General features: G+C 43.5%; 3 protein-coding genes across 7 annotated transcripts in view; 1 reads left to right on the top strand and 2 right to left on the bottom strand.

Annotated features, from left to right (window-relative positions):
- ATXN3 (ataxin 3) overlaps positions 1-6157 on the bottom strand; it is a 37344-nt gene extending 31187 nt beyond the window's left edge. For 2 of the 3 annotated variants that reach the window (XM_055555511.1, XM_055555508.1), the window contains exons 1-3: positions 6066-6157; positions 1163-1327; positions 890-934 (exon numbers count right to left, since the gene is read on the bottom strand). In XM_055555511.1, coding sequence (XP_055411486.1) covers positions 890-934; positions 1163-1327; positions 6066-6089 — 234 coding nt within the window. In that variant the 5' untranslated portion in view covers positions 6090-6157. The other variant, XM_055555510.1, reaches the window with a different exon arrangement.
- Positions 6158-15801: 9644 nt separating this feature from the next.
- On the bottom strand, positions 15802-23874 carry NDUFB1 (NADH:ubiquinone oxidoreductase subunit B1). The gene is made up of 3 exons (XM_055556794.1): positions 23734-23874; positions 16874-17018; positions 15802-15918 (listed from the first exon to the last, which is right to left on the bottom strand). Exons 2-3 carry the CDS (start codon positions 17011-17013, stop codon positions 15882-15884), a joined length of 177 nt encoding a protein of 58 aa, XP_055412769.1. The 5' UTR covers positions 17014-17018; positions 23734-23874; the 3' UTR covers positions 15802-15881.
- Positions 23875-23972: 98 nt separating this feature from the next.
- CPSF2 (cleavage and polyadenylation specific factor 2) overlaps positions 23973-26746 on the top strand; it is a 32108-nt gene continuing 29334 nt past the window's right edge. The window contains exons 1-2 of one of the 3 annotated variants that reach the window (XM_055556791.1): positions 24907-25129; positions 25615-25691. The gene's annotated coding sequence lies outside the window, so the exon portion shown is untranslated. Of the gene's footprint in view, positions 24223-24906; positions 25130-25614; positions 25692-26746 lie in introns of those variants that run through there. The other 2 variants (XM_055556789.1, XM_055556790.1) reach the window with 2 other exon arrangements.

Consider the following 26746-nt stretch of genomic DNA (forward strand, 5'->3'; position numbering starts at 1 on the left):
ACAAAAAGTGAACGATCTGCAGTGGGCAAGTGGGGACTGGCGCCCAGAGCAGCACTGCAGAAACAGGAAATGGCCAGCGCTGAGCCCATTCAGGCCCCCGCTCTGGGCCCGGCAGCAGCCATCACCTGTAACCACCCACAGTAAAGCCCTGGCTGCAAATGCTGGTGACCGAGGAGTCCAGGAGGACTGAACAAGGGAACACATACAGAGATATCTGCAGGTCTTCCAAGAGAGGTTCTAAAGAACTCTGGATCCACCTCACAGGTGTTAGGAATGGAATGAAAGAGCCACAGATGAAAGAATCAATCTCACGAGTGTCATATATATATTCACCCACAGAATTCAAGGGGAGTGATAAGTTCACAAAAAGGGAAAAGACGAAAGCCACAGACCGTAATGAAGGAATCCAAGCCTGGTAGGCTGATTTAAATGCAAAGTTAGCAAAGGGTTCCCCTCTGTCCATGGGATTTCCCAGGCAAGAATACTGGAGTGGGTTGTCATTTCCTTCTCCAGGAGATCTTCCTGACCCAGAGCAAACCTTCGAGGTCTCCTTCATTGGCAGGAAGATTCTCTACTGCTGATCCATGAGGGAAGCCTTTGAAATACTGTGAATTACTGGAATTACAGTTATTAGCACACAGATTCAAATTAACAACCTTCTTTGAAAAAGGCTTTCTCTAAAATGAAGAATCTACTGTCCTAATTTTCATGTTTATCTATATAGAAAACTAGTATTCTAAAGGATAATCTTATACTCTTACACTCAACCTACTGGAAGAACTTTTGAAGGTCACATCAATACAGTGACTATGAAAGGCTGTGAAAAGCATACGCTGAGTTTAGTGCCTGGGATATAAACAACACTTAGCACATGCTTGTGACTACTTACTTGAATAGAGAAAAAGCCACTGTCATCCATATTTCCAGAAGGCTGCTGTTGAATTTGGAGAGATGGTTGGGGCGGAGATTGAGGGTGGGGAGAGAAGGGTAAAGTGTCATTAGTGTGTGTATTTAAAATAACATCTTGTGCATTCCCATCTACAAAGCCGAGAGCTGAGTTATAATTAACAAGTCAGATTCCCATTAGAAGAGCAGCTCATCCCTTTCTAAACAGTACCCACATTTTTTGAGAAGCGTGCTTTAGTAAGTTTAAAATCGGTACCTGCAAAAATGTGCGATAGTCTTCACTAGTAACTCCTCCTTCTGCCATTCTCATCCTCTCTTCCTCATCTAGCTGATGTGCAATTGAAGATAATTCCACAGGGCTGAAGTATTCTCCTTGCAGTAGGTTATTCAAGCAATGTTGAGCACAAAGTGAGCCTTCTTGCTAATATTTCCAAAAGAAAAAATTCAAATGTGATTTGTAAAACAGATTTGTACAGTATCTTCTCCAAAGAGATACGTAATCATTAACTTCTTAACACAGCCAAACCACAAACATTTTTAGCTTTAGAAAGCATGAATAACCCAGGTATGGGCATTTTCATTTGCTAACATTTATTTTATAATTCTACCACTAATGAAACTATAATTATATGATCAGTTATATGGTCAAAAACTTAATGATTTATATTAAACAAACATCATCTATATAAAATCTCATATTTTACTGAAAATTACTCTACAATAAACATTTGCTGCTGCTGCTGCTAAGTCACTTCAGTCGTGTCCGACTCTGTGCAACCCCACAAATGGCAGCCACCAGTCCCTGGGATTCTCCAGGCAAGAACACTGGAGTGGGTTGCCATTTCCTTCTCCAATGCATGAAAGTGAAAAGTGAAAGTGAAGTCACTCAGTCATGTCCGACTCTTCTCAACCCCATGGACTGCAGCCCACCAGGTTCCTCCGTCTATGGGATTTTCCAGGCAAGAGTACTGGAGTGGGGTGCCATCGCCTTCTCCGACAATAAACATTTAGCCTCCCTCATTTTCAGTAGCTAAAATAAATTCACTTTTGGAGATTCCATGGTAAATTACTAACACTGAAAAGAACATTTAATCCCTAGGACATTTGTTCTTTCAACAAGATTTAAATGTTCATTCATGGGATGTTTATGTACTCCATTTAATGAGTACATTTAAAGGTTCGTTCATGGAATTTCAAATCCATGAACAGATGAATCTCAAGAACTGACACAGTAAGACAAATTCTGTTCCACGTTTATGGAGACTTGTAGCTACAAAAATGAGGTTCTCTTAAAGAAAGATAAGGCACACACTGTGGTGCAATGAGCAAAACTGTCCAGAAAATCATGCTTGGAGCTCACTTCTAGACAAGGCAGCAAGAAGACAGCATCCAAGCTCAAGTCTCCATGGGATCGCTGGCTTCCTGTTACGGGGGTGGGAAGAATACAACTTCTACAAGCCCCAGGGTCTTCCGGCACTGGGCAACTGGCTTTCTCCCGCTACTGGCACCCAAACCTAAACCCATGCTACCTTCAACTAAGTAGCCTGAGTATCACCCTTCTCCCCTCAATGATGCTGCTCTCCTGTTTCCCTATAAGAAGGGAGACTCATGGGTGGATGAGGTCCCTACCTGTGCACCCAGCACTGGGCTGGACGCCAAGGGATGATGACAGTTGGGAGAATACCTTCTCCTGCTAATAACCCTGATGCTCTAAGTTATCCATTTCCCTAGAAAAGTCTATTCTTTAACCCAGCCTGTCTGACATCCTGCAATTTGTTCTGAGCTATGTCACACAACAGATCTGACCCCAAAGACCAACACCATGCAAGACACATCTTTTTCCTGATTTAATTTTCTGGGGACAAAATTCAGGAATGCAGCATTGAGACAGTCTGAGTGTGAGCTAGGGGGCTGAGACAAGTTTATCTTCTTATTTTGGTGCTGAATACAAAGCTTGAACTTAACGAAGGCACTACCTACCCCTCAATTCATGGCTACAATGGCGAGAGAGGACTTGTCTGCGCCTGTTTCCTTCTACTGTATTTCTACTACCAGAAAGCACCTCCCACCGAATAATATGTGAGTTGGAGGGAAAGACCCTGATGCTGGGAAAAACTGAAGGTGGGAGAAGGGGATGACAGAGGATGAGATGGCTGGATGGCATCACCGACTTATGGACATGAGTATGACTAAACTCCAGGAGTTGGTGATGGACAGGGAGGCCTGGCGTGCTGCAGTCCATGGGGTTGCAAAGAGTTGGACACGACCGAGCGACTGAACTGAACTGAACAGATGTCCTACTTATACTCTATTGAAAAATGGGCAAGACAAGCAAGTACTCAAAAGAGGATAGCCAACGGATTAAAAAACACAAAAGGGGGCTCACCTTCATTTAACTATGAGAGGAATGCATATTAACATTAACAGTATGTTATTACTACACACTCCAGAATGACTAAAATGTTGGAGAGGATTAGAGACATCAAAACTGTTCCATATTACTGACGAAAGTGTAACTTAGTATAACCACTTTGGAAAGCTATCTGGAGTATCTACTACAGCTTAACATATACCAACCCTATAATCTAGTAATTCCACCACTAGGTACATAGCATAAGCAACAGAAATGCATACAGATGTACATCAAAAGATATGTATAACAATGTTCATAGATGCATTATTTGTACTGGCCCCCAAACTGGAAACTAGCCAAATGTTCCTCACAGTCCAATGGCTAAAATGTGTGATATTCACAAAGAAATACTATATAACATACTATGTAACAATGAGTTGCTCAGTTGCCACCAGATTCTTTGTAACCCCATGGATTATAGCCTCCCAGGCTCCTCGGTCTGTGGAATTCTCCAGGCAAGAATACTGGAGTGGGTTGCCATTTCCTCCTCCAGGGGATCTTCCTGACCCACTGATTGAACCTGGGTCTACCTGCATTGCAGACAGATTCTTTACCATCTGAGCCATCAAGGAAGCCCTATTATATTGGCCACCAAACTGGAAACTACTCAAAGGCTTCTCCCAGGAGTATGGCTAAATTGTGTTACAGTCACAAAGAAATACTATATAACAACATATTATGTAACAGTGAGTCCACTCAAAGGCTCCTCCCAGGAGAATGGCTAAATCCAGTTACAGTCACAAAGAAATACTATATAACAACATACTATATAACAGAAAATTAACTATATAACATAACAATACTAATTAACTACAACTACCTGCAACAAAATGGGTAACTCAATCACTGTTAAACACAGTTCAGTTCAGTCGCTCAGTCCTGTTTGACTCTTTGCGACCCCATGAATCGCAGCACACACAAGACCGACTCAAAAGAGTATACTCTATATGATTCCATTTACAAAATCTCAAAACAGACAAAACTGATTAATCGATGATGTCAGAAATCAGGATAGAGGTTACCCTTGCAGGGGTGGAGGGAGACTTGGTATCCTGGAAGAGGACAGAGGGGGCTTACAGGATGCAGGTAAATGTTCTATTACTTGATGTAAGTATTATTTACACACGTGTTCATTTCATGAGAATTCACTGAGCTGTACTCTTATGATCTGGGTGCCCCTACACGTGTTATCCTTAATAAAAAATTCAAATAACAACAACAAAGTCTCTATTAAGATAGGCCATTTCACTTCAAGAGCGACCTAGTACAGTGACCAGACACCACAAACAGCAGAAGTGGGATTCAAACCCAGGCAGAGTTTGTACTAAGTTAAGTGAATTTTCATTAGGCTAGTGTCCAACTTCTGATCCCATGATTAAGCGGTTATCTCCACTGCAATCTACCTAAACTAGGTACCAATGAATATTGTTTTTTTAAAAAAATACATTGCATGGTCCTCAAAAAGTGATGTGGAAAAATGTAAAGTTTTCAATGTGAAACATCTGGTCCTACACCAAAGCTTCTGAAATTAGTCATAAAAATATGTCCACTCAATGTTCTTTTCATCCAATCTCCTTAGCCAAGCAACTAAATTTCTCTTGTCCAGGATTCATATATGTCAGCCAACTGAAAAGATTAGTGATAACCAAACACTGAGTTCTTCCTCATCCACCAAAAATAAAAAAAAACTTTCTGAAATGTTTTCTATAACAATTTGTTTGAATTTATACTGCACTTCCTTTGTCTCTGATTGCTTTGATTGCTGTGTGTGTGCATTTTAAAATGGATATATAAGTATTTAACAGAACAAAACCCCTTTGCTTCTACTAAATAACAGCCTCAGCAGCAACTCATTCCAAACATGAAACTATTATGAAATAAGATATGTGTTTAAGCCGACCTGAAGAAGGTTTCATTCACACTCAAATGAAATGGTAATTGTATGCGAAAAAAGACGAGTTTATCCACATGCCACAAACATTAATCTTCAAGTGCATAGTCATGGAAGAATCAAAGCACAATGGGCTAGGCAGACAACAACATTATTCCTGCCCATCCTTAATACCTAACAAGAAAGCTGGCCTCCTGATCCGGCAAGATGCCACTACCGAAAGAAACGAAACCCAAACACCTCGTAACAGAAACTCTTGTGACGACTTCCCAGTGCAGAGGCGCACCGGGTTCCCTACTTCACTTCGCTGAAGTGTCACGCCCTCCATGGGACGAGCCAAGGTCCCTGCCTCAAGAGGCTTACAGACCCAGTGCAGGACAAGGATCTAAGGGTATGGGAGATTCCAATATAGAACTGAGAAGCCCAGAGAAGGAAAAGTTAATTCTTCCAAGGACTAGGACTGGCAGACTGGGGTGGAGTTGGGAAGGATAGAGGGACATCTAGCTAGGATGTGGGGAGACGGAGAGAGGGGGACAGAAGAAATATCACGGAAAGTGGAGGGGAGGCGCAGAAGCCATCCCCTCTCTCGTACCCGGAGGCGCCCCCGGCCCGGCCCTTATCCCCTCCCGGCTTCCTGAACATCCCGGGACCGGGTCTCCTCCGGATCCTCGGGCACGGGCCTTGGGGTGCAATGGGGACAGCGGTGAAGCTCCCCTCGCGGGGAAGCTCCTCCCGCCCGGCGAGATCTGGATGGGGGCCTCTCGGGCCCCACCCAGCTCCCCGGGAGGCGGCGTTTCCGCGCCCCACGCCCGCCACCGCGCCGTGGACAGCTCCCCACCGAACGTGGACACTCACTTTTTCGTGGAAGATGGACTCCATGTTTATTTGTCTGGAGCCAACGGCCCCCGCGCCGAACCACCCCCCTCCAGCTCCGCCCCCGGCCCCACCCCTCCGCCCCCGCCCCGCCCCACCGCGGTCTGCCCTGCCCACGTGCCTCACGTAGACCAATAATCCCGGAGAATGCGACTCACGTGGAGCGACGAGGCGTGAACGCTGGGGCGGTAAATGAGGGGCACGTGACCTTCGTAGCGCATCCTAGCATCCCTGGGTTAGCCCCTCAAGCTGGGGAGTGCTGCAGCGCCTCCTGCCGTATGGAGGATCATCTCCCCTTCCCACTCATTGTGATGGATTCTTAAGCTTCTAGGGATTTGTTTTGAATAAGGATCACTGAGGTTCTATGTTCTTTTTGTTTTCTACTTTTACTTTGTATTATCTTTTTATCATATTTGCTTACGGTAATTTAGTATCTTTCTCCTCCCCCACAGAAATTTTCATTGCATCTCTCAACACTGACCACGTGTGTGAAAATGAGAGTTATTATTTACATAGGACTTACTGGCAGGTGGGCACTCCTGGAAGTGCTTTGCATATGTTAAGAAATTTAACACAGCAAACTTTGATGTAGGCATTATTATCCCTATTTTACACACGGGGAAAGTGAGTCATGACGGTAGTACAGCACAACTAGAAAGTCCAGACACCTTGTTACTAGTTTTAAGTGTTCTGGCCCTGAAGTGGAAGCATAAATTGAGGGAGGTGAAAAGCCTAGTATAGTGGTGGAGGAAGCTGAAGGAGCAGGATAAGCACAGGTCTTGTATCCTGAAACCAGGTTAAGGAAGGTGTGCTTTTTTTTTTTCTTTTAATCTTCTCCTTGGCACCACAGGCATGTAGGACCTTAGTTCCCAGGTGAGGGATTGAACCCAAGTCCCTTACATTGGAAGCATGGAGTCTTAACCAGTAGATCACCAAGGAAACCCTAGGAAGGTGTGCTTTTTACAGGCAATGGGGAGCTATAAAAAGATTTTACAAGGAGGTGAGACAGACTCAGATTTGTGTTTTAGAGTGATCAGTTTGGTGGAAGCAGAGACCCATTACTGTCAGAGGAATCCTGGGAGAGATGACAGTGTTTGGACTAGCATCATAACTTAGTGATGGAGAGAGACCATTTTGAGAGATAATTAGCAAGTGAGACTGAAAATTTGAAAGTGTCCCACTCTTTGTGACCCAAAAACTGTAGCCTGTCGGGCTCCTCTGTCCATGGAATCCTCCAGGCAAGAATATTGGCGTGGGTAGCCATTCCCTTCTCCAGGAGATCTTCGAGACCCAGGACTTGAACCCCATGTCTCCAGTATTGTAGGCAAATTCTTTACCATCTAAGCCACCAAGTAGGGAGACTCAACCAAACTTGGTGAGAGAGTGGGGAATGAGAGGGAGAGAAGTGTTAGGGTCAGACTTCTGGGTTTCTGCCCTAGGTAGCCACTGTAGCCGGAAGGATATTCACTGAGGTGGGGAATAATTGGGAGGAGAAGCTTTGGGGAGGAGAAAAAGACAAAGAATTTATGCTTTGCAGATATTGGTTGAATGTGAAATATCTATGAGATATTCAATGTTGAGGTGAAATGGGTGGATAGATAGATATGTTGTTTGGCTGTGGAATGGGGAGTTGTTGGCAAAAAAAAAAAAAGGGAACTGAAACCACAGAAGTGAATATAATCATCTTGGGGAAAGGAAGAAACTGGGAAGAGGATCTAGCAGAGCCCTGAGGGTAGAGAAGGAATAGCTAAGGAGGGAGGAGGGCAGGAGGGTGTAATGTTATGGAGGACCTGCAAAGGAAATGTTTCAAAGAGCAGTTAGTGTTTGCCGTCCAGAAGTCCAGCAGCATAGGGACTTACAAGAGCCCACTAAATTGTGTTGCTACAGAGACCATTGGTGACCTTGGTGAGTCCGTGTCCAAGGGGCAGTGGGAGGGAAGGAAATGAAACTGCCTGTGAGGACCAGGTGCTCAAGTGAAGAATTTGGTTATCATTTGTCTAGTGTCTCTGCATGTACAGTCCACAGTCTTGTATTGGAAATAGTGTTCTTAAATTGTAGCCTAACTGGGGAAACAAATCATGGTCTCAGGAAGTGAAGAATAGGCAAACCAGTTTTTGGTTTTTTTGAAAAAAACTATGTGTCTGTGTAGAGAAACATGTTTTGTTTTAATTTTTTCATGTACATGCATTACAGAACTCTGGAAGAATATACAGAAAACTCAGAGGTTACATGTTTGGTGGGAAGGGGTCTAGGCAAATGGTGGTAAGAGTGGAATGGAGACTTTTTACTGTATACAATTTGGGTCTTGATTTTTTAAAATATTTGTTTACTTGACTGTACCTGGTCTTGGTTGTGGCCTGTGGGATCTAATTCCCGCACCAGGGATCAAACCTGGGCCCCCTGCATTAGGAGCACAGAGTCTTACCCAATGGACCACTAGGGAAGTTTCTAGTCTTGATTTTTGAGTTAGTTAATGCATTACTAATTCAGAAAAATATGTGGTTGTGTTCATTTCCTATTTTGTAGCAAATTACCACAAACTTGGTGACTTAAAACAAAAATTTATTCTCATTGTCCTTGTGGCCAGAAATCTGAACCCAAGGTGTCAGCAGGGCCCTGCTCTTTCTGAAGCCTCTAGTGGCAAGTTCTTTCTTGCTTCCTTCAGCGTCTGGTAGCTCCTGGTGTTCCTTAGCTTGTGGCAACCTAACTCCAATTTCTGCCTCTGTCTTTACATGGCCTTCTTCTTTCTGTGTCTCTCTGTGACCTCTCCTCTTATAAAACACCAGTCATTGAATTTAGGTTCCACTCTAATCCAAGGTAATTTCGAGTTGATATCCTTAACTAAATATATTGGCAAAGACTCTATTTCCAAATAATGTCTTTGGTTCTGATGAATTTGAATTTTGGAGGATCATGATGCAACTCTACCGTAATTAATTGCTTGTGTGTGTGCTCAGTCCTTTCAGTCATGTCTGACTCTGTGACCCTATGGACTGTAGCCTGCCAGGCTGCTCTGTCCATGGGATTCTCCAGACAAGAATACTGGAGTGGGTTGCCATGCCCTCCTCCAGAGGATCTTCCCAACCCAGGGATCAAACCCACGTCTCTTATGTCTCCTACATTGGGAGGAGGTTTCTTTACCACTAGCACCACCTGGGAAGCCAGATTAATTCCTTACTGGGATGTATTAATAAACTTTCCCAAATGACTGTGCTGCTGCTGCTGCTGCTAAGTCGCTTCAGTCGTGTCCGACTCTGTGCGACCCCATAGACGGCAGCCCACCAGGCTCCCCCGTCCCTGGGATTCTCCAGGCAAGAACACTGGAGTGGGTTGCCATTTCCTTCTCCAATCCATGAGAGTGAAAATTGAAAGTAAAGTTGCTCAGTCGTGTCCGACTCTCAGCAACCCCATGGACTGCAGCCTACCAGGCTCCTCTGACCGTGGGATTTTCCAGGCAAGAGTACTGGAGTGGGGTGCCATTGCCTTCTCCGAAATGACTGTATAGATTTGTTCAAATCCTTAGCATGTAGAACAGTACCTGGCAATATTTAGTAATGTTGAATTACTAATAATTATTTCATTAGGCTTTCCCTACATATTGAGCATGTGATTAATAGCAAGCAGCATAAAATGAAAAGATCAGTGCCTGGAAGTCAGAATCCAAGTTGTGGGTTTGGCTTTCCACTGAAGCCATGTGTGATTTGGGTATTAGATTTGTTGCATTTCCTATCTGATAACTCCACTCGATATCCCAAATTTGACCTTCATAAGATAACTCATATTGTTCATCAAAACTGAGAGTCCACACTCTCCAGGAAGTGTTCCCTCCTCTTCAACTAATGTAGAAGTCCCTGTCCCTGTTCTGAGCTATTGTGTGTGTCTGTATCATATCTGGTACCTTTTATACAGTATCATAATAGTTGGTTTGACCATATGTTTTCACTAATATCCTGTAAATGGCGGGTGCATTGCATGCTCAGTTGCTTAGTTATGTCTGACTCTTTGCAACACTATGGACTGTAGCCTACCAGGCTCCTCTGTCCATGGGATTCTCCAGGCAAGAATACTGGAGTGGGTTGCCATTTCTTTCTCCAGGGGATCTTCCTCACCCAGGGATTGAACCCACATCTCCTGCATCTCCTTGCATTGGCAGGAGGATTCTTTACCATTGAACCACCTGAGAAGCCCATAAATGGCAAGGATCCATGTCTTATTTGACTTTATGTACCTTGTGGTCAATGTCTTTCAGATGAACTAATGAAGCTAGTATCTGAAAATCATTCCTGATTCTTTCCCCTCCCCATTTTTCCATGTCACCATTTGTTCCAATCAGTCCTCAAATGCTGTGTGTTTATGTCTCTTTCCTGTCTTCATTGCTACTGCTTTGCCCTTAGTCTCTTCTGTAGTGCAGTCCCAGGATCTCTGAATCGGTCTTCTAATTCCAGTTTTAATATGTTAACTCATAGTGCTGTCAGTGATCTTTCAAGAATGCAAACCTCACCAGTATTTCTCTTAACAAATGGAATGTGAATATGTTTCAGGCACTGGAACTATAATCATGAAAGAGACAGTCACTTTCACAAAAGCTTATATTGGGAGGAATCTCTACATACATAATTACACAAAGTTACTGTATTTGAAATCTTTCAATGGCTTCCTGTTGCTGGTTTAAAAAGTTCTTTATGATCCAGACCAAACACCTGTCTGGTTTTATCTCCCAGAATTCCCTCTGCTCCAGTCACACCAGCTTCCCTTGACTTCTGGAAATCGTCTGAGGAAAAGTCCTTTGTGCCATCACTGTATCTGGCACCTGCCTACTTTAAAACTCTCATTACAACATACTGGGCTAATTTATATGCTACTGAACTATCATCTTTTGAAGGTCAGAGGGGTCTTACTCTTTATATCAGGGTTGGTGCAAAGTAGTGAATAAAAAGCATTTTGGGGGGCACAAAGTATTAACAAGAGTTCAGTAGGAAGAGGGAGAGGTTACTGAGTTAAATCAAGAAAGAGTTCCTGGAGACATAGGAGATGGAACAGATGTACTTCCAGGAAACCTCTGTCACCTTGGATAGCTCAACTTTTCTCTAAATCTACTTCATTGAAATCATGTTAACAAGTGAGATTGCACAAGGATAGATCTTCTTGAGCACTGACTCTTTTAAACTGGCCTATATTTTGAAGCTGGAATCAAGATTGCTGGGAGAAATATCAATAACCCCAGATATGCAGATGACACCACCCTTATGGCAGAAAGTGAAGAGGAACTCAAAAGCCTCTTGATGAAAGTGAAAGTGGAGAGTGAAAAAGTGGGCTTAAAGCTCAACATTCAGAAAACGAAGATCATGGCATCTGGTCCCACCACTTCATGGGAAATAGATGGGGAAACAGTGGAAACAGTGTCAGACTTTATTTTTCTGGGCTCCAAAATCACTACAGATGGTGACTGCAGCCATGAAATTAAAAGACGCTTACTCCTTGGAAGGAAAGTTATGACCAACCTAGATAGCATATTCAAAAGCAGAGACATTATTTTGCCAACAAAGGTCCGTCTAGTCAAGGCTATGGTTTTTCCTGTGGTCATGTATGGATGTGACAGTTGGACTGTGAAGAAGGCTGAGCACCGAAGAATTGATGCTTTTGAACTGTGGTGTTGGACAAGACTCTTGAGAGTCCCTTGGACTGCAAGGAGATCCAACCAGTCCATTCTGAAGGAGATCAGCCCTGAGATTTCTTTGGAAGGAATGATGCTAAAGCTGAAACTCCAGTACTTTGGCCACCTCATGTGAAGAGTTGACTCATTGGAAAAGACTCTGATGCTGGGAGGGATTGGGGGCAGGAGGAGAAGGGGGCGACAGAGAATGAGATGGCTGGATGGCATCACTGACTCGATGGACGTGAGTCTGAGTGAACTCTGGGAGTTGGTGAGGGACAGGGAGGCCTGGCGTGCTGCGATTCATGGGGTCCCAAAGAGTCGGACACGACTGAGTGACTGTTCTGATCTGATATTTTGTTCCCTCAACCAAATAGTTTAACAGAATTTTTAATATGTGACATTTTAAAATGTATGTATCAGCATAAATTTCCTGAGTTCTGAAAAGAATGTGACGAGACTATCATTTCATTGTAATTTCACTTCCCTTAAATCCAGTCTTACCAAAAACAAAATTTGCTTTCCAAAAAGAGGTAGTTGAATATAACAGATGACGTGTGTGTGTACAGAGAAGCCATAAACACAGTCATGATTACGAACATACTGTACCCATTTCCTCATGCCCATACATAATCCTTTTCTCCAGCTCCTTCCTGGAGCCCACTCACTCCCTGGCAGCCGCTGACTTGCTTTGTTATTCTAGATTAGTCTGCAGTTTCTAACATTATGTACAAATGTGTGCTTTTGGTCGGCTTTTCATTCAGAAATTCATCTATATTGTATCAATAGACCATTCCTTTTTATTGCAGAATAGTATTCCATTAATACAATTTATCCCTTTGTTGATGGGCATGTGGGTTCTCGGTAATTTTTGGCTTTTACAAATTGAGCTGCTATGAACATTCGTGTAGACATCTTTGTGTGGATATATGCTTTCTTTTGGCATGTATGCATTTCTTCTGGGTAAATACCTCAGAAAAGAATGGCTGGATCAGATGGTAGGTGTATGTTTATCCTGAAACTGCTCCACTGTTTTCTAAAGTGGTACAACTCCTAGCAGTTACGTTTTCCATTTCTGCCAGCAGTGTGAGTTCCAGTTGCTCCACACCCTTGCAAACACTTGATAAGATCAGTCTCCTTAATTCTAACCATTCTAATAGATGTGCAGTGATTTCTTGCTGAGGTTTTCATTCGTATTTCCCTAATGACTTCTGATTTTGAGCATCTTTTCACATGCATATCTGCCATTCTCATATTCCTTTTTCAGTGAAGTACCTGTTAAAAATCTTTTGCTTTTTAAAAATTTGGTTATCTTATTATTATGAGTTCTTTACATATTCTAGATATAAGTTCTTTGTTGTGTATGTTTTGCAAATAGTTTTTCCTAATCTGTGGCTGCATTTTCACTGTCTTGTGTTTTCAACTGAAGGATAATTACTTTGCAGTATTGCATCAGTTTCTACTAAACATCAACATGAATCAGCCATAGGTTTACCCATGTCCCCTCCCACCTGAACATCACTTCCACACCTCTCTAGGTTGTTATTGAGCCCAGGTTTGAGTTCCCTGAGTCATACCGCAAATTCCCATTGGCTATCTATTTTACATAAGGCTAAGAACAAAGCTAGTGGAGGTGATGGAATTCCAGTTGAGCTCTTTCAAATCCTGAAAGATGATGCTGTGGAAGTGCTGCACTCAATATGCCAGCAAATTTGGAAAACTCAGCAGTGGCCACAGGACTGGAAAAGGGCAGTTTTCATTCCAATCCCAAAGAAAGGCAATGCCAAAGAATGCTCAAACTACCGCACAATTGCACTCATCTTACATGCTAGTAAAGTAATACTCAAAATTCTCCAAGCCAGGCTTCAGCAATACGTGAACCGTGAACTTCCAGATGTTCAAGCTGGTTTTAGAAAAGGCAGAGGAACCAGAGACCAAATTGTCAACATCCATTCAATCATTGAAAAAGCAAGAATTCCAGAAAAACATCTCTTTCTGCTTTATTGACTATGCCAAAGCCTTTGACTGTGTGGATCACAATAAACTGTGGAAAATTCTGAAAGAGATGGGAATACCAGACCACCTGACCTGTCTCTTAAGAAATTTGTATGCAGGTCAGGAAGCAACAGTTAGAACTGGACATGGAACAACAGACTGGTTCCAAATAGGAAAAGGAGTATGTCAAGGCTGTATATTGTCACCTTGCTTATTTAACTTATATGCAGAGTACATCATGAGAAACGCTGGGCTAGAAGAAGCACAAGCTGGAATCAAGATTGCCGGGAGCAATATAACCTCAGATATGCAGATGACACCACCCTTATGGCAGAAAGTGAAGAGGAACTCAAAAGCCTCTTGATGACAGTGAAAGAGGAGAGTGAAAAAGTTGGCTTAAAGCTCTGAATGATGATTCAGAAAACGAAGATCATGGCATCTGGTCCCATCACTTCATGGGAAATAGATGGGGAAACAGTGGAAACAGTGTCCGACTTTTTTTGGGCTCCAAAATCACTGCAGATGGTGACTGCAGCCATGAAATTAAAAGACGCTTACTCCTTGGAAGAAAAGTTATGACCAACCTAGATAGCATATTGAAAAGCAGAGACATTATTTTGCCAACAAAGGTCTGTCTAGTCAAGGCTATGGTTTTTCCAGTGGTCATATATGGATGTGAGAATTGGACTGTGAAGAAAGCTGAGTGCTGAAGAATTGATGCTTTTGAACTGTGGTGTTGGAGAAGACTCTTGAGGGTCCTTTGGACTGCAAGGAGATCCAACCAGTCCATACTGAAGGAGATCAGCCCTGGGATTTCTTTGGAAGGAATGATGCTGAAGCTGAAACTCCAGTACTTTGGCCACCTCATGTGAAGAGCTGACTCATTGGAAAAGACTCTGATGCTGGGAGGGATTGGGGGCAGGAGGAGAAGGGGACGACAGAGAATGAGATGGCTGGATGGCATCACTGACTTGATGGACGTGAGTCTGAGTGAACTCTGGGAGTTGGTGATGGACAGGGAAGCCTGGGGTGCTGTGCTTCATGGGCTCGCAGAGTCGGACACGACTGAGCACCTGAACTGAACTGAATGAATGTTTCCATGTTACTATCTCCATACCTCCCAGCCTTTCCTTCTCCCTTTAAGTGTCTTTTAAAAAAATTTTTGCCACATTGCATGGCATGGGGGGTCCCAGTTCCCTGACTAGGGATTGAACCCGTGTCTCCTGCATTGGAATCACAGAATCTTGTCAGGCAAGTGTATGCTCCTTGGTTCTGTCTCGTCACACCAAAGATTTGGAGTGACAGACCTTAAAGCTCTTGGTGTGTCACAGCTATTGGGTCTTGGACAGACCGTGTTATAGCTCTCAGACAAATCAGTGTCACATACAGCTCCATGCTACAGCTCTATTTTATTTAGAAAATAGCAAGAGAGTCCATCCTCGAGGCGCAAGGGCATGCCGACCCAAAGACGCAAAGAGAAGAGAGTGGGGGAGTGCACCAGAGCGTGGGAGAGCGAGCGAGTGAGCACGCTTTGCCTCCTCTTTTTATGTTTTTTCCTCCCCCTGGGCCTGCCTTACGTAAATTGGGCTAGCCAGGAGTGCTGTTTGTTCTACCTGAGGTCCTCACTCAGGTCCTCGGACCTTCCTTTGTTCTATTTTTTGCAGGCTTTTCCCTTCCTTGTCTTTTAGCCACCGCTATTTTGGACTCCTGTTTCCTATTCTACCTACCTAACAATCTTAACTACTGAACCCCCAGGAAAGTCCCTGAATAGTGTCTTTTAAAGAGCAAAAGTTTTTAATTTTGATAAAGTATGTCTTGGTTTTAAAAAGTGGCACATGCTTTATATGTTATATTTAAGAATCTTTGCTAACCCCAAGGTCACTAAAATTTTTGGTTATTGATTTTAGCAAATAAAATCCTACCATAGTCCTTTTAGAGATCCCTTGAAGCACAAGGTTTGAAAAAAATTTCTGAATAGTTGGGCTATGATTCGGTGACTATTTTTTAATCACTACGTCTGTTATTGAAATGGGAGAGATTATTTCAGCACAAAAAGGATCACACTTTAAATTCTTCAAATTAAATAATGAGTGTTTTTATTTCTCTTATCATTTAAAAAATGTGAACATTCTGTAATTCAGCTGCAGCCATTACTTCCAGGTGACTTCTTCATTAGGTTTCAATTCCCTGCATAGAAAGAAAAAAAAAGGAGAAGCAAAAGTGTAAAGAAAACTTTTATGAAAGGAATAAAAGGGAAAGTCATGAGACTATGAATTTGGTGTTTTATATTGTATTAAACTGACCCATTCAAAAATTTTTATTAGATTGAGAATATTCATTCTATTCTCTTGTGATTTTAAACCTTTTACCACCTCTTCAATTCCATTTTTCCAGATTAAACAACTGTAGTTTCTTTTTTTTTTTTTAACAACTGTAATTTCTCATTAGTCTATATGAAAGCAATTATCCTCTCAGTGACTTCATTTAATGTTTTAGACTCTTTCTAGCTCATTTTATCTGTCTCGAAATCCCTAACTGTGAACCTCCTCTATACACCTCCTGTGGCTGCTGCTCGATTCTCTTGTCCTGTGAGCCTCCTCCTTCCAGAAATCACAGCCAGTGGTGGATATCCTGTCTTGCTAACTCTAATCTGCTGCCAAATAAGCCATCTCCAGAGACACAATGGGACAAGGCGGCTGCCAGTTGCTATTTGATCACCCAACCATCCTGCCTAAAGCTCCTGAGGAGCGTTGCTTAGACCAGTGCCTCAAGCCATTAGTGCTGTTGATCTCAGCTACATCGTGGACTAAGTAAGACAGTATATGGTAATATATGTTAAAGCTGCATACAGAATAGGTTTTGATAAGATGGTATAAAACTGTTTCTACATTAAAATGTACCTTGAAATAAAAGACTTTCAAAGATCTGAAATAGCCTGTTCAGAAACTAAAGACTTGTTTACACTGCAAAAGTAATCATACTGCTTTATGTAAGGGCTAAACAACACACAAGACTACAAAATAGTATTACTAAATCCTCGGAGGAGTGGGAATTACCCCTTCTGTCTATTTTTGGCACAAATGATATTAAGAAGAGTACTTCCAAAAGCTGACTGTTGGTTTAAAAAAATACAAAAACTAACCTTTTATATAACAGACTCTTGTTCCGGAAGGCAGTTAGCTTTTCATCATTCTTCCTGTCTAGATAATATCCAAAGACAAATCCCATAGGGACAAGTACATGTACCCAGTGGTCACGCACAACCTGAAGTAAGTTCATCATGAACGCTATATAAAAAACAAACAAAAAAACCCCTGAAATATAGCCACTTTTGAAATATCTTTCAAATCACACCTGAAACAGGAAGATAGCTCTAAATATAGGAGATAGATCTTAAAAGCATAATAAGCCTCTTCAGAATGTAGTATATTACTTAAAAATCCACTTAATGAAGATTACATAGGTGACAATGAGTATGAAAATTACACTGCACTGAAGTCAATTTATTAATTTTATTTCAAGTTCCACCAGTGATCTGATATATCACAGGAATGGAGAGAGTATTTAAAAAATTCTACCTGCAAAAGCTGAGTATTTTCACCCTAGAGAATCCTAGGGATGGGGGAGCCTGGTGGGCTGCCGTCTATGGGGTCGCACAGAGTCGGACACCACTGAAGCGACTTAGCAGCAGCAGCAGAATTGATTTAAAACTTTTACACATGTAAAATATTTTTAGATTTAGCAGAGCTCACAATGTTAAAACTGATATAACAATAACATTGTCAGAAGCAGAATTCTTTAAAGCTATAATTATTGAACACTATTTTTCAAAACCGATTTTAGAAAGGAAATGAAAACATGAGAAATTTTTTTAAGAACCATACTGAATAATGTCACAGTAGATCTGAATATCAATTAAATAACTCTACAAAAGATATGGAGAGAAGGGAACTTACTCTTGTAGAATGACTACTAGGTACCAGAGCCATCAAATAGTCTAATATATAACATGAAGAATTATTACTCTTATTTTACAGATAAGAAAACAGTTTAGCCCAAATAGGTATTACATATAAAGCTGGAATTCAAACACAGGTTCATCCCAAAGGCCTGCTGCTGCTGCTAAGTCACTTCAGTCGTGTCCGATTCTGTGCGACCCCACAGACGGCAGCCCACCAGGCTCCCCCGTCCCTGGGATTCTCCAGGCAAGAACATTGGAGTGGGTTGCCATTTCCTTCTCCAAAGCATGAAAGTGAAAAGTGAAAGTAAAGCCGCTCAGCCGTGTCCAACTCTTCGACCCCACGGACTGCAGCCCACCAGGCTTCTCCATCCATGGGATTTTCCAGGCAAGAGTACTGGAGTGGGGTGCCATTGCCTTCTCTGTCCCAAAGGCCTAGATCCTTCTATTATATTGAAATGCCTCTCATAGAGACCCTTCCCCAAATTGACATTGACATTTATGGTACTTAAGACTTACTAAGTTTTTAAGAGTTTCCAGGGCTCCCCTGGTGGTCTAGTGGTTAAGAATCTGCTTGCCAATGCAGGGTACACGGGTTCGATCTCTGGTTTGGGAAAATCCCACATGCCGCAGAGGGACTAAGCCTGTGGGCCGTAACTACTGAGCCCATGTGTTGCAACTACTAAAGCCTGTGTGCCAAGAGCCTGTGCTCTGCAACAAGAGAAGCCACCACACGGAGCAGCCTGTATACCGCAATGAAGAGTAGCCTCTGCTTGCCACAACTAGAGAAAGCCCACATGCACGACAAAGACCCGGTTTAAAAACAGTGTTTAAAGAGTTTCCAAAAGGCAGAAGAGGATGACATCTTTATGGAAGAACTAGAAGTCATCACATGGAAAATGAATCTGCACTAATTCAGTGGAAACATAGCTGAATCATCAATTTTCTGTAAAAATTTGGATCTAAAGATGAAATACATATGTATGCACATGAATCTATAATGAATAAATCCTATATAATGTCTGAGAAGACATGGCAATATCCCAGAAAGAGAATACATTACTGCTAATAAAAGGGCTTAGCTATGTTTGGGAATAATCTGTGCTTTCTAATCTTAGCACTCAACTGTGCTAGGATTATGTAGACTGGATTCCTGCCTCTCCTAAGAAACTGGTTCTCACACACATTCTAATTATTTCTCAAAGTTTACTCACTAGAGGTACTGGGCTAGGAAATAGACATGAAGTTAAAAGTCACACAACTATTATGCACTGCTTTCATAGAGTATAATATTACACAGCAGATTCCAGTCTGAATATCAGAGATCTAAGCAACATTACCTTATTCCTAGAAGGCGGTGGTTTTCTTAGCATTGTACCTCCCCTAAGTAACATTATTTGTATTCAGATCTTTAAGACCCATTTAATAAAACACTCAGGAACTTTTTGTGATTCTGATCAAGTTAGCCACTTGTTTTTTATAAACTTGAGCTAGTCAAGTATGGGAATAACAATGTGTACCTTAATCAAATTATGTAACCTGGAAAGCACTAACCTACAAAATACTAGACAACATAGGTCTCTAGAGAAGTCCAGGGGTCATCTAGTCTTCCACCTGTCGTAAGTTTCTTAAGAGGTGTCAATTTTAACCCTCAGCACAGCTGACTGTTAGATAACCGTACCATCACTGACTGGACAGACAGGAATTTGAGCAAACTCCAGGAGATAGTGGCTTCCCTTGTGGCTCAGATGGTAAAGAATCTGCCTACAGTGTGAGAGACCTGGGTTTGATCCCTGGGTTGGGAAGATCTCCTGGAGAAAGGAAAGTGAAGAGGAGTTAAAGAGCCTCTTAATGAAAGTGAAAGAGGAGTGAAAAAGTTGGCTTAAAACTCAGCATTCAAAAAACTTAGATCATGGCACCTGGTCCCATCACTTCATGGCAAATAGATGGGGAAACAATGGAAGCAGTGACAGACTTTATTTTCTTGGACTCCAAAATCACTGCAGATGGTGACTACAGCCATGAAATTAAAAGATGCTTACTCCCTGGAAGAAAAGCTATGACCAATCTGCTACTGCTGCTGCTAAGTCTCTTCAGTCATGTCTGACTCTGTGCGACCCCATAGACGGCAGCCAACCAGGCTACGCCATCCCTGGGGTTCTCCAGGCAAGAACACTGGAGTGGGTTGCCACTGTTAACCAACCATGTCAACAATTTGACCAACCTAGACAGCATATTAAAGGGCAGAGACATTACTTTGACATTACTAGTCAAAGCTATGGTTTTCCAGCAGTCATGTATGGCTGTGAGAGTTGGACCATAAAGAAGGCTGAGCACCTAAGAATTGATACTTTTGAACTGTGGTGTTGGAGAAGACTCTTGAGAGTCCCTTGGACTGCAAGGAAATCCAACCAGTCAATCCTAAAGGAAATCAGTCCTGAATACTCATTGGAAGGACTGATGCTGAAGCTGAAGCTTCAATACTTTGGCCACCTGATGTGAAGAACTGACTCACTGGAAAAGACCCTGATGCTGGGAAAGACTAAAGGTGGGAGAAGGGGACGACAGAGGATCAGATGGTTGGATGGCATCACCGACTCAATGGATGTGGGTTTGAGCAAGCTCCGGGAGTTGGTGAGGACAGGGAAGCCTGGAGGGTTGCAGGCCATGGCGTCACAAAGAGTCAGACATGACTGAGTGACTCAACAACCAGGAGATAGTGAAGGATGGGGAACCCCCGTGTGCTGCAGCCCAGGGGGTTGCAAAGAGTTGGATACAACTTAGCAACTGACCACCACCACAACACTGAACCAACAAAAAAAGTAATTGCTGATTCTCGGTCCAAGACTTTAGCCCATGGCCACCTGTGGGCTAATGCCATTACTGTTTGCACTCTTCTGATAGGGCCAGCAATGGCACCCCACTCCAGTACTCTTGCCTGGAAAATCCCATGGACGGAGGAGCCTGGTGGGCTGCAGTCCATGGGGTTGCTAACAGTCGGACACGACTGAGTGACTTCTCTTTCACTTTTCACTTTCATGCATTGGAGAAGGAAATGGCAACCCACTCTAGTGTTCCTGCCTGAGAATCCCAGGGACGGTGGAGCCTGGTGGGCTGCCATCTATGGGGTCGCACAGAGTCGGACACGACTGAAGTGACTTAGCAGCAACAGGGCCAGCAGACATTTCTTTCTGCCTTTACCCTGACAAGAAAAGATGAACCACGCCCCACGGGCTCTTGCTTAATACAGATTCTCAAAGAGACTCTACAGATAAGGCAGTGAGAGTGACAGATAAAAGGATTCTGTACATTTAGAACCCAGAGTTGGGAGTCAATCACCATGATGGACTTCCCTGATAGCTCAGTTGGTAAAGAATCCGCCTGCAATGTAGGAGACCCTGGTTCGATTCCTGGGTTGGGAAGATCCCCTGGAAAAGGGAAAGGCTACCCAATCAAGTATTCTGGAGAATTCCATGGACTGTAAAATCCGTGGGGTTGAAGAGTCGGACGTGACTGAGAAACTTTCACTTTCACCATGATGGAAGCGATTTCCATCCCTGAGAGAAAAATGGCAAATCTTACTCCCAGAGGCAATTGCACAGTCTACTACATAATGGGCTTTGGGACCAGCGACACTGAACATACAATTTGTCCTACATATGTCAGTGCAAGTGGATGACCTGGAAAGACAAAGATTGATGAACATAAAAAGTGAGCTAGATGTTTGGTAGAAACCAACATAATTCTGGAAAGCAATTATCCTTCAGTTAAAAAATAATTTTTTAAAGACAGTGAGCTAGAGTGATCCCCTTGAGAAGGGATAGGAGGAGGAGTGTAGACAGGTTCATGGTCACAGGCCCAAGACCATAGGATGGCTCTATTTAATGGACGAAGGGCAGTGAGCATCTGGGACAGTCTCTAATAAGACAAGTCTGCTGCTACTGCTGCTAAGCTGCTTCAGTCATGTCCGACTCTGTGTGACCCCACAGACGGCAGCCCACCAGGCTCCGCTGTCCTTGGGATTCTCCAGGCCAGAACACTAGAGCAGGTTGCCATTTCCTCCAATGCAAGAAAGTGAAGTCGCTCAGTCGTGTCTGACTGTTAGCGACCCCATGGACTGCAGCCTACCAGGCGCCTCCGTCCATGGGATTTTCCAGGCAAGAGTACTGGAGTGGGTCGCCATTGCCTTCTCCGAATGAGACAAGTCTAGGTTTGGATAAAGAGTGACATCCACATGGGTGCCCTCAAGGGCACTATACATATTACTAGTGTCTTCTTTATATGAAGACTCTCAAGAAAAATTTTGCTTCTACTTCAGAACTAAGAGTAGCTATGGTATTCTTGAAAGAAAGAAAGAAAAAAAAAACTAAATGGTTTTTAATCTTCTTAACTCAGGGAATTGAATAACTGATCATGTATCCTCTGATGCCAAAATTATCCAAAATTTTCTCCCTACTTTAAAAAAAGCTGACTTTTAGAGCACTCTCTGTCAGGCATGGTTCTTAACTGCTTTTCATAATCTCCATTTCATGTAATTTTTATATTACTATACATGTATTAACTAATGCCATGTCCCCAGTGAAGCAGGAATACTTTTTTCAGATGAGGAAGTCCAGGGACAATCAAGTTGTCTAAGGTCACAGAAGCAGTAAGTGCCAGAACTGTGATTAATACCCAGGCAGTCTGGTTCCTTGGTCCATGCTCTTTATTCATGCTTTTCTGTCTTTTACAGTAAGTATAAAGGTCAACGTGTATATTAATCTTACTCTTGGCTTTATCTCATTTTCCCCACTCAAAGCATAATTTGAGATATTATAAGTGTCGTTCCAGACCACTGCAATAAAGCGAATATAGAGATAAAGTGAGTCACGAGAATTTTTTGGTTTCCCAGTGCATATAAAAGGTTGCGACACACCTTCAGTTTGTAAAAAGTGCATTATCTGTGAAGCACGATAAAATATTTGCCTTATTACCTTTTCTTTCAACCCAATTTTTCCCGCTTAACATCTATAAAGAAAATTGTATATGGTGTGATTTTTGTGAGTTCTCCTAAATTCACACAGGAAAAATATAGATGGTTAGACATTAGTCCTTACAGCAATTTATGTGTATTGATCCAAAGGGTCGACCTAACCTATAAAAAAATCAGTTCTGGATGGAAGGAGAAACTGAACTCTTTGAGGTCCAGAACCTCGACTGAATGACATGTACACTCTAGAAATCAAGAACGAAATTACTTTTTTAAAAACTACATTTTAAAAAAGTGTGTATTTGGGGCTTGGCGGCTCAGGAGGGTTTGAGGCTTAAAAGAGAGTAAGGTTAGTTTCCAATCCTGAATAACGAGGAAGACAGAACTCTGAAACTTGGACGAATCAGAAATGCTAGCGGAGAAGCTGGAGAAGGCAACAGCACCCCACTCCAGTCTTCTTGCCTGGAAAATCCCACGGACGGAGGAGCCTGGAGGGCTGCAGTCCATGGGGTCGCTAGGAGTCGGACACGACCGAGCGACTTCACTTTCCCTTTTCCCTTTCATGCAGTGGAGAAGGAAATGGCAACCCACCACTCCAGTGTTCTTGCCTGGAGAATCCCAGGGATGGGGGAGCCTGGTGGGCTGCCGTCTATGGGGTCGCACAGAGTCGGACACGACTGAAGCGACTTAGCAGCAGCAGCAGCAGCGAAGCTGCCCCTTCCAGGCTGTATAGCACGGGAGCTGTGATCCCTCAGTCTGGGAGCTTTGATCCCGGCCGGTTCGCCTCCAGTCCCATAACATCTAAAGATGTTTTCCAGTTAGGACAACCTCAGAATACCCTTTCCCAAAAGCGCCAGGCGGGAAGCATGAGCGCAGCCGCCCACCCGAAAGTCTGCTCCTTTCCTTTCTCGGTCTTCGCCCAGAAGCCTCAGGAAGCCGTCCCAGCCCCGAGGAGGCCCAGACCAGCCCAACCCCGGTGCACACGCCGCCGCCGAGCGCTTTCCTAGAGGTACACCCTCCCCGCCTGCACAACGGCGAGTCTCCCCGCTTCGACCGCCCTGGACCCCAGACCCACCTGCGGCCTCGGAGCCAACAACGACCCCACGACCAAGGACAGCGGCTAGCGGAGCCACTCGCGCCGGCGGAAGCGGCGGCCTCGGGACCCACCATTAGCCGCGTCCGGTCCGTGAGAGGGGTGGCTCCGGGAAATCATATTTCTTCTTCCTTTGACTGCTCGACTCTTCTCATATTTATTTTAGCTTCAACACGTTATGAACCCTTGAGAAGTGAAACTTCGGCCCCAGGTGACAAGACTCGGTGTAAGCGCCACCCTCTTCCTCCAGTTTTGTGCCCCCCCCCGACCCCGAAAGATGGTATCACCCTGTGTCTCCCCGCCTCCGCGGGGTCGCCCTCAGTTTCAAAATGGCGGCGGCCATTGCGGGGCTTCTCCTGGCTGATCGTCACCGGCGCTGCTGAACCAACGTCAGCTTTTCTCGCTCTTGAACGTGGATTCGATTAGGGGGTTGGGAAGGGCAGTGGACCGCTTTGGGGCAGGACTGATGAGGCAAGTGGGGGCGGAAGAAAGCTGTGCGCCTTTGGATGGGGGAGGGGGCGTCTCGGCCCTCGGGGAGAGCCCGGCTCCGACTCCGCCCGGGTCTCTGCGCGGGGACGTGCCCCCCAGGGCTTCGGCTGCGACCGTCCGGGTCGTCCCCGGCGGAAATACTCAGCTTGGAAAGACAGTGACTTCTCCGTGGATCCAAAGCTCCCGATCTTTAGTGGCAGTTCCTACGATTCACTCCCAAGCTCTCTTTTCCTCCTTTCTGCCGTTTTCCGCCTCCTTTTCAGTCTCGATGCTGGAGGAGTTAATCCGACACCAGCTTCGGTTCCTTAGCCTTTTGGCTAACTTGCTCAGCCCCCTTCCTCTGGGTCTTCCCGTTGTCTCGTACTGAGAGACCACGAAGCTACTGGGCACAAAATAGGTGTTCTTTTTAGTTAATCGACTCCACAGACCTTGAGGACGTGACCATGCTTTTGAAAACAGTCTCCGCAACCCCCCTCCCGAACCCTCCCCCTATCCCCGCCTGGCCTTTGCGCGCTTCCGGCATCATCACTCTATATACATTCTCAGCGGTAAACAGGAGGTCAGAATAATTTTAACTCCGGCGGGTCTGGCTTCCTGTTACCAGGCAAACGTGCGTTATCAATTGCCCTGCTCTGATTTTTTGTTTTTTTTTTTTTTTAATTTTAGAACCTCTTGGAGCCTTTTATGAAACTAGCGCTCTCCCGGAACTGACCAAGAGGAGACTTTTCTCACTCGAGCTCCAGAGCTAACCCAGACTCGTTTTCCCTTAGATTTTGCATGGTTCCCCTTTGTTGCCCTCAGCATATGCAGCCCTTATTGAGAACGAGTAGCTGTGACAGATATTTGAGGTGAAATGGTCAGCAATCCCCGCCCAGAAGGAATTTATATGGTGAGGATTCATTCCGTTCAGTACACATTTGTGTTGCTTTGAGCCCTGTGCTTGGCATTGGCGATAAAAAAAGATTCATTTTACTCTTTCCCCATTCATTTAACATCCATTCAACATATATTCTTTGAACATATATTCTTTGTGCCCACTTGTGTTAACTAAAAATGAAAAACATCGCCTGGAGACACCAAAATAGCTTTCAGTTGAACTGGGTCATTAAGGGTCAAAAGGAAAGTACTAAAATCAGGAAAAGGTCATCCCTGGATACAGTACAGAGATGCAGAGACTGGAGAAGTTTTGGCTTACTTAGGGAGAGCAGGAGAAAACAGCCTTGAGCATGCAGTGCAGGGGTGGTTGGTGAAGCAAAAGGGAGATTAAGGTAAACTTGGGAAGGACCTTGCTTGGAAAGCAAGGTCTTCAGACTTTCCAAGGAAGTATTTAGCTGAAAATCACAAGAAAGAGGCGCAAAGATATTTGTTTTTTAGGATGGTCGGTCTGATTGCTTTGTGGAGAATCAACTTGGAACAGAAAAACTAGATGAGAGAAAATTGCAGTTATTCAGGTAAGGCAATGGGTGCCTCTGCTGAGGCAGGAGAGTAAAGGATGTCAGAGAGACTTCTGAAATGCCAAATAGGGTTTAACTGATGGAAGCCAATTTGGTGGTCAGAGGGTGACTTAATTTTTAGTCTGGGAGATTAAGTGGTTGGTGATATCATTAAAATCAAGTCTAAGACATGAATGTAAAAATAGTATGATGTGAGCTTGCACTTGAGGAGTGGCAAAGCACAGTCCAAAGCATTGATTTGAGTCTAGACTTGGGCTATTACAGTAGACACTAGCTACCCGTAGCTGTTGTGCACTTGAAATTGTGGTTGGTTTGAATTGAGAGGTGTTGTAATCATAAAATACAATGAGTTAGTACCAAGACTCAGTAATGTCTTAATAATGACTACATGTTGAAATGATAATATTTTGGAAATATTGGGTTAAGTAAAATAAAATTAACTTCACAAACTTCAGTGTGACTGTGAAAAAATTTTAATTACGCTTGTGGCTTGCATGATATTTTTGTTGGACAGAGCTGTTCTAGTCTAGACTAATGATACAGGGATTAGTGAGGATGTTAGATTTGAGCTGGGCCTTTAGATGATGATAGATAGTGGGCAGCTTGCTGGCGCCCTCCGTTACCTGTTAAGGTATTCAGGTTTTGTTTTTTTAAACAGAAGCCTTCAGAGATTTTTCAGCAAGGGATCCTATTCAGGGGTGTTTTGGAAGATTAATCAGCAGTAAGGTTTATGTTGAGGTGAAGGAAGGAAAGGCTGCAGGCAAAGAGAAACTCTAAGGTGGTGAGACCCTGTGTAAGGGTGCTTGCAATATGAACGGAAAGAGAAGAATAAATGTACAAAAGCATTCCAAGGGGGAAATAATCAGGAGTTGCTAACAGTCTAATAGTCCAAGAAGTAAAGGAAGCAGTCGAACATGTAGAGTTTCAAGTCTTGGTTACTTAAATAACAACCAGTGAATTCTGTGTCATAGTTAAAAGGTACATGTGGGGCTAAAGAAAGTTAGTCTCAAAATAGAACCAGTAAGTTTGAAAGGAGGAAGTGGGCTGCTAAA

The sequence above is a fragment of the Bubalus kerabau genome, chromosome 19, assembly GCF_029407905.1.
Source record: "Bubalus kerabau isolate K-KA32 ecotype Philippines breed swamp buffalo chromosome 19, PCC_UOA_SB_1v2, whole genome shotgun sequence".
Classification (NCBI taxonomy): Eukaryota; Metazoa; Chordata; class Mammalia; order Artiodactyla; family Bovidae; genus Bubalus; species Bubalus kerabau.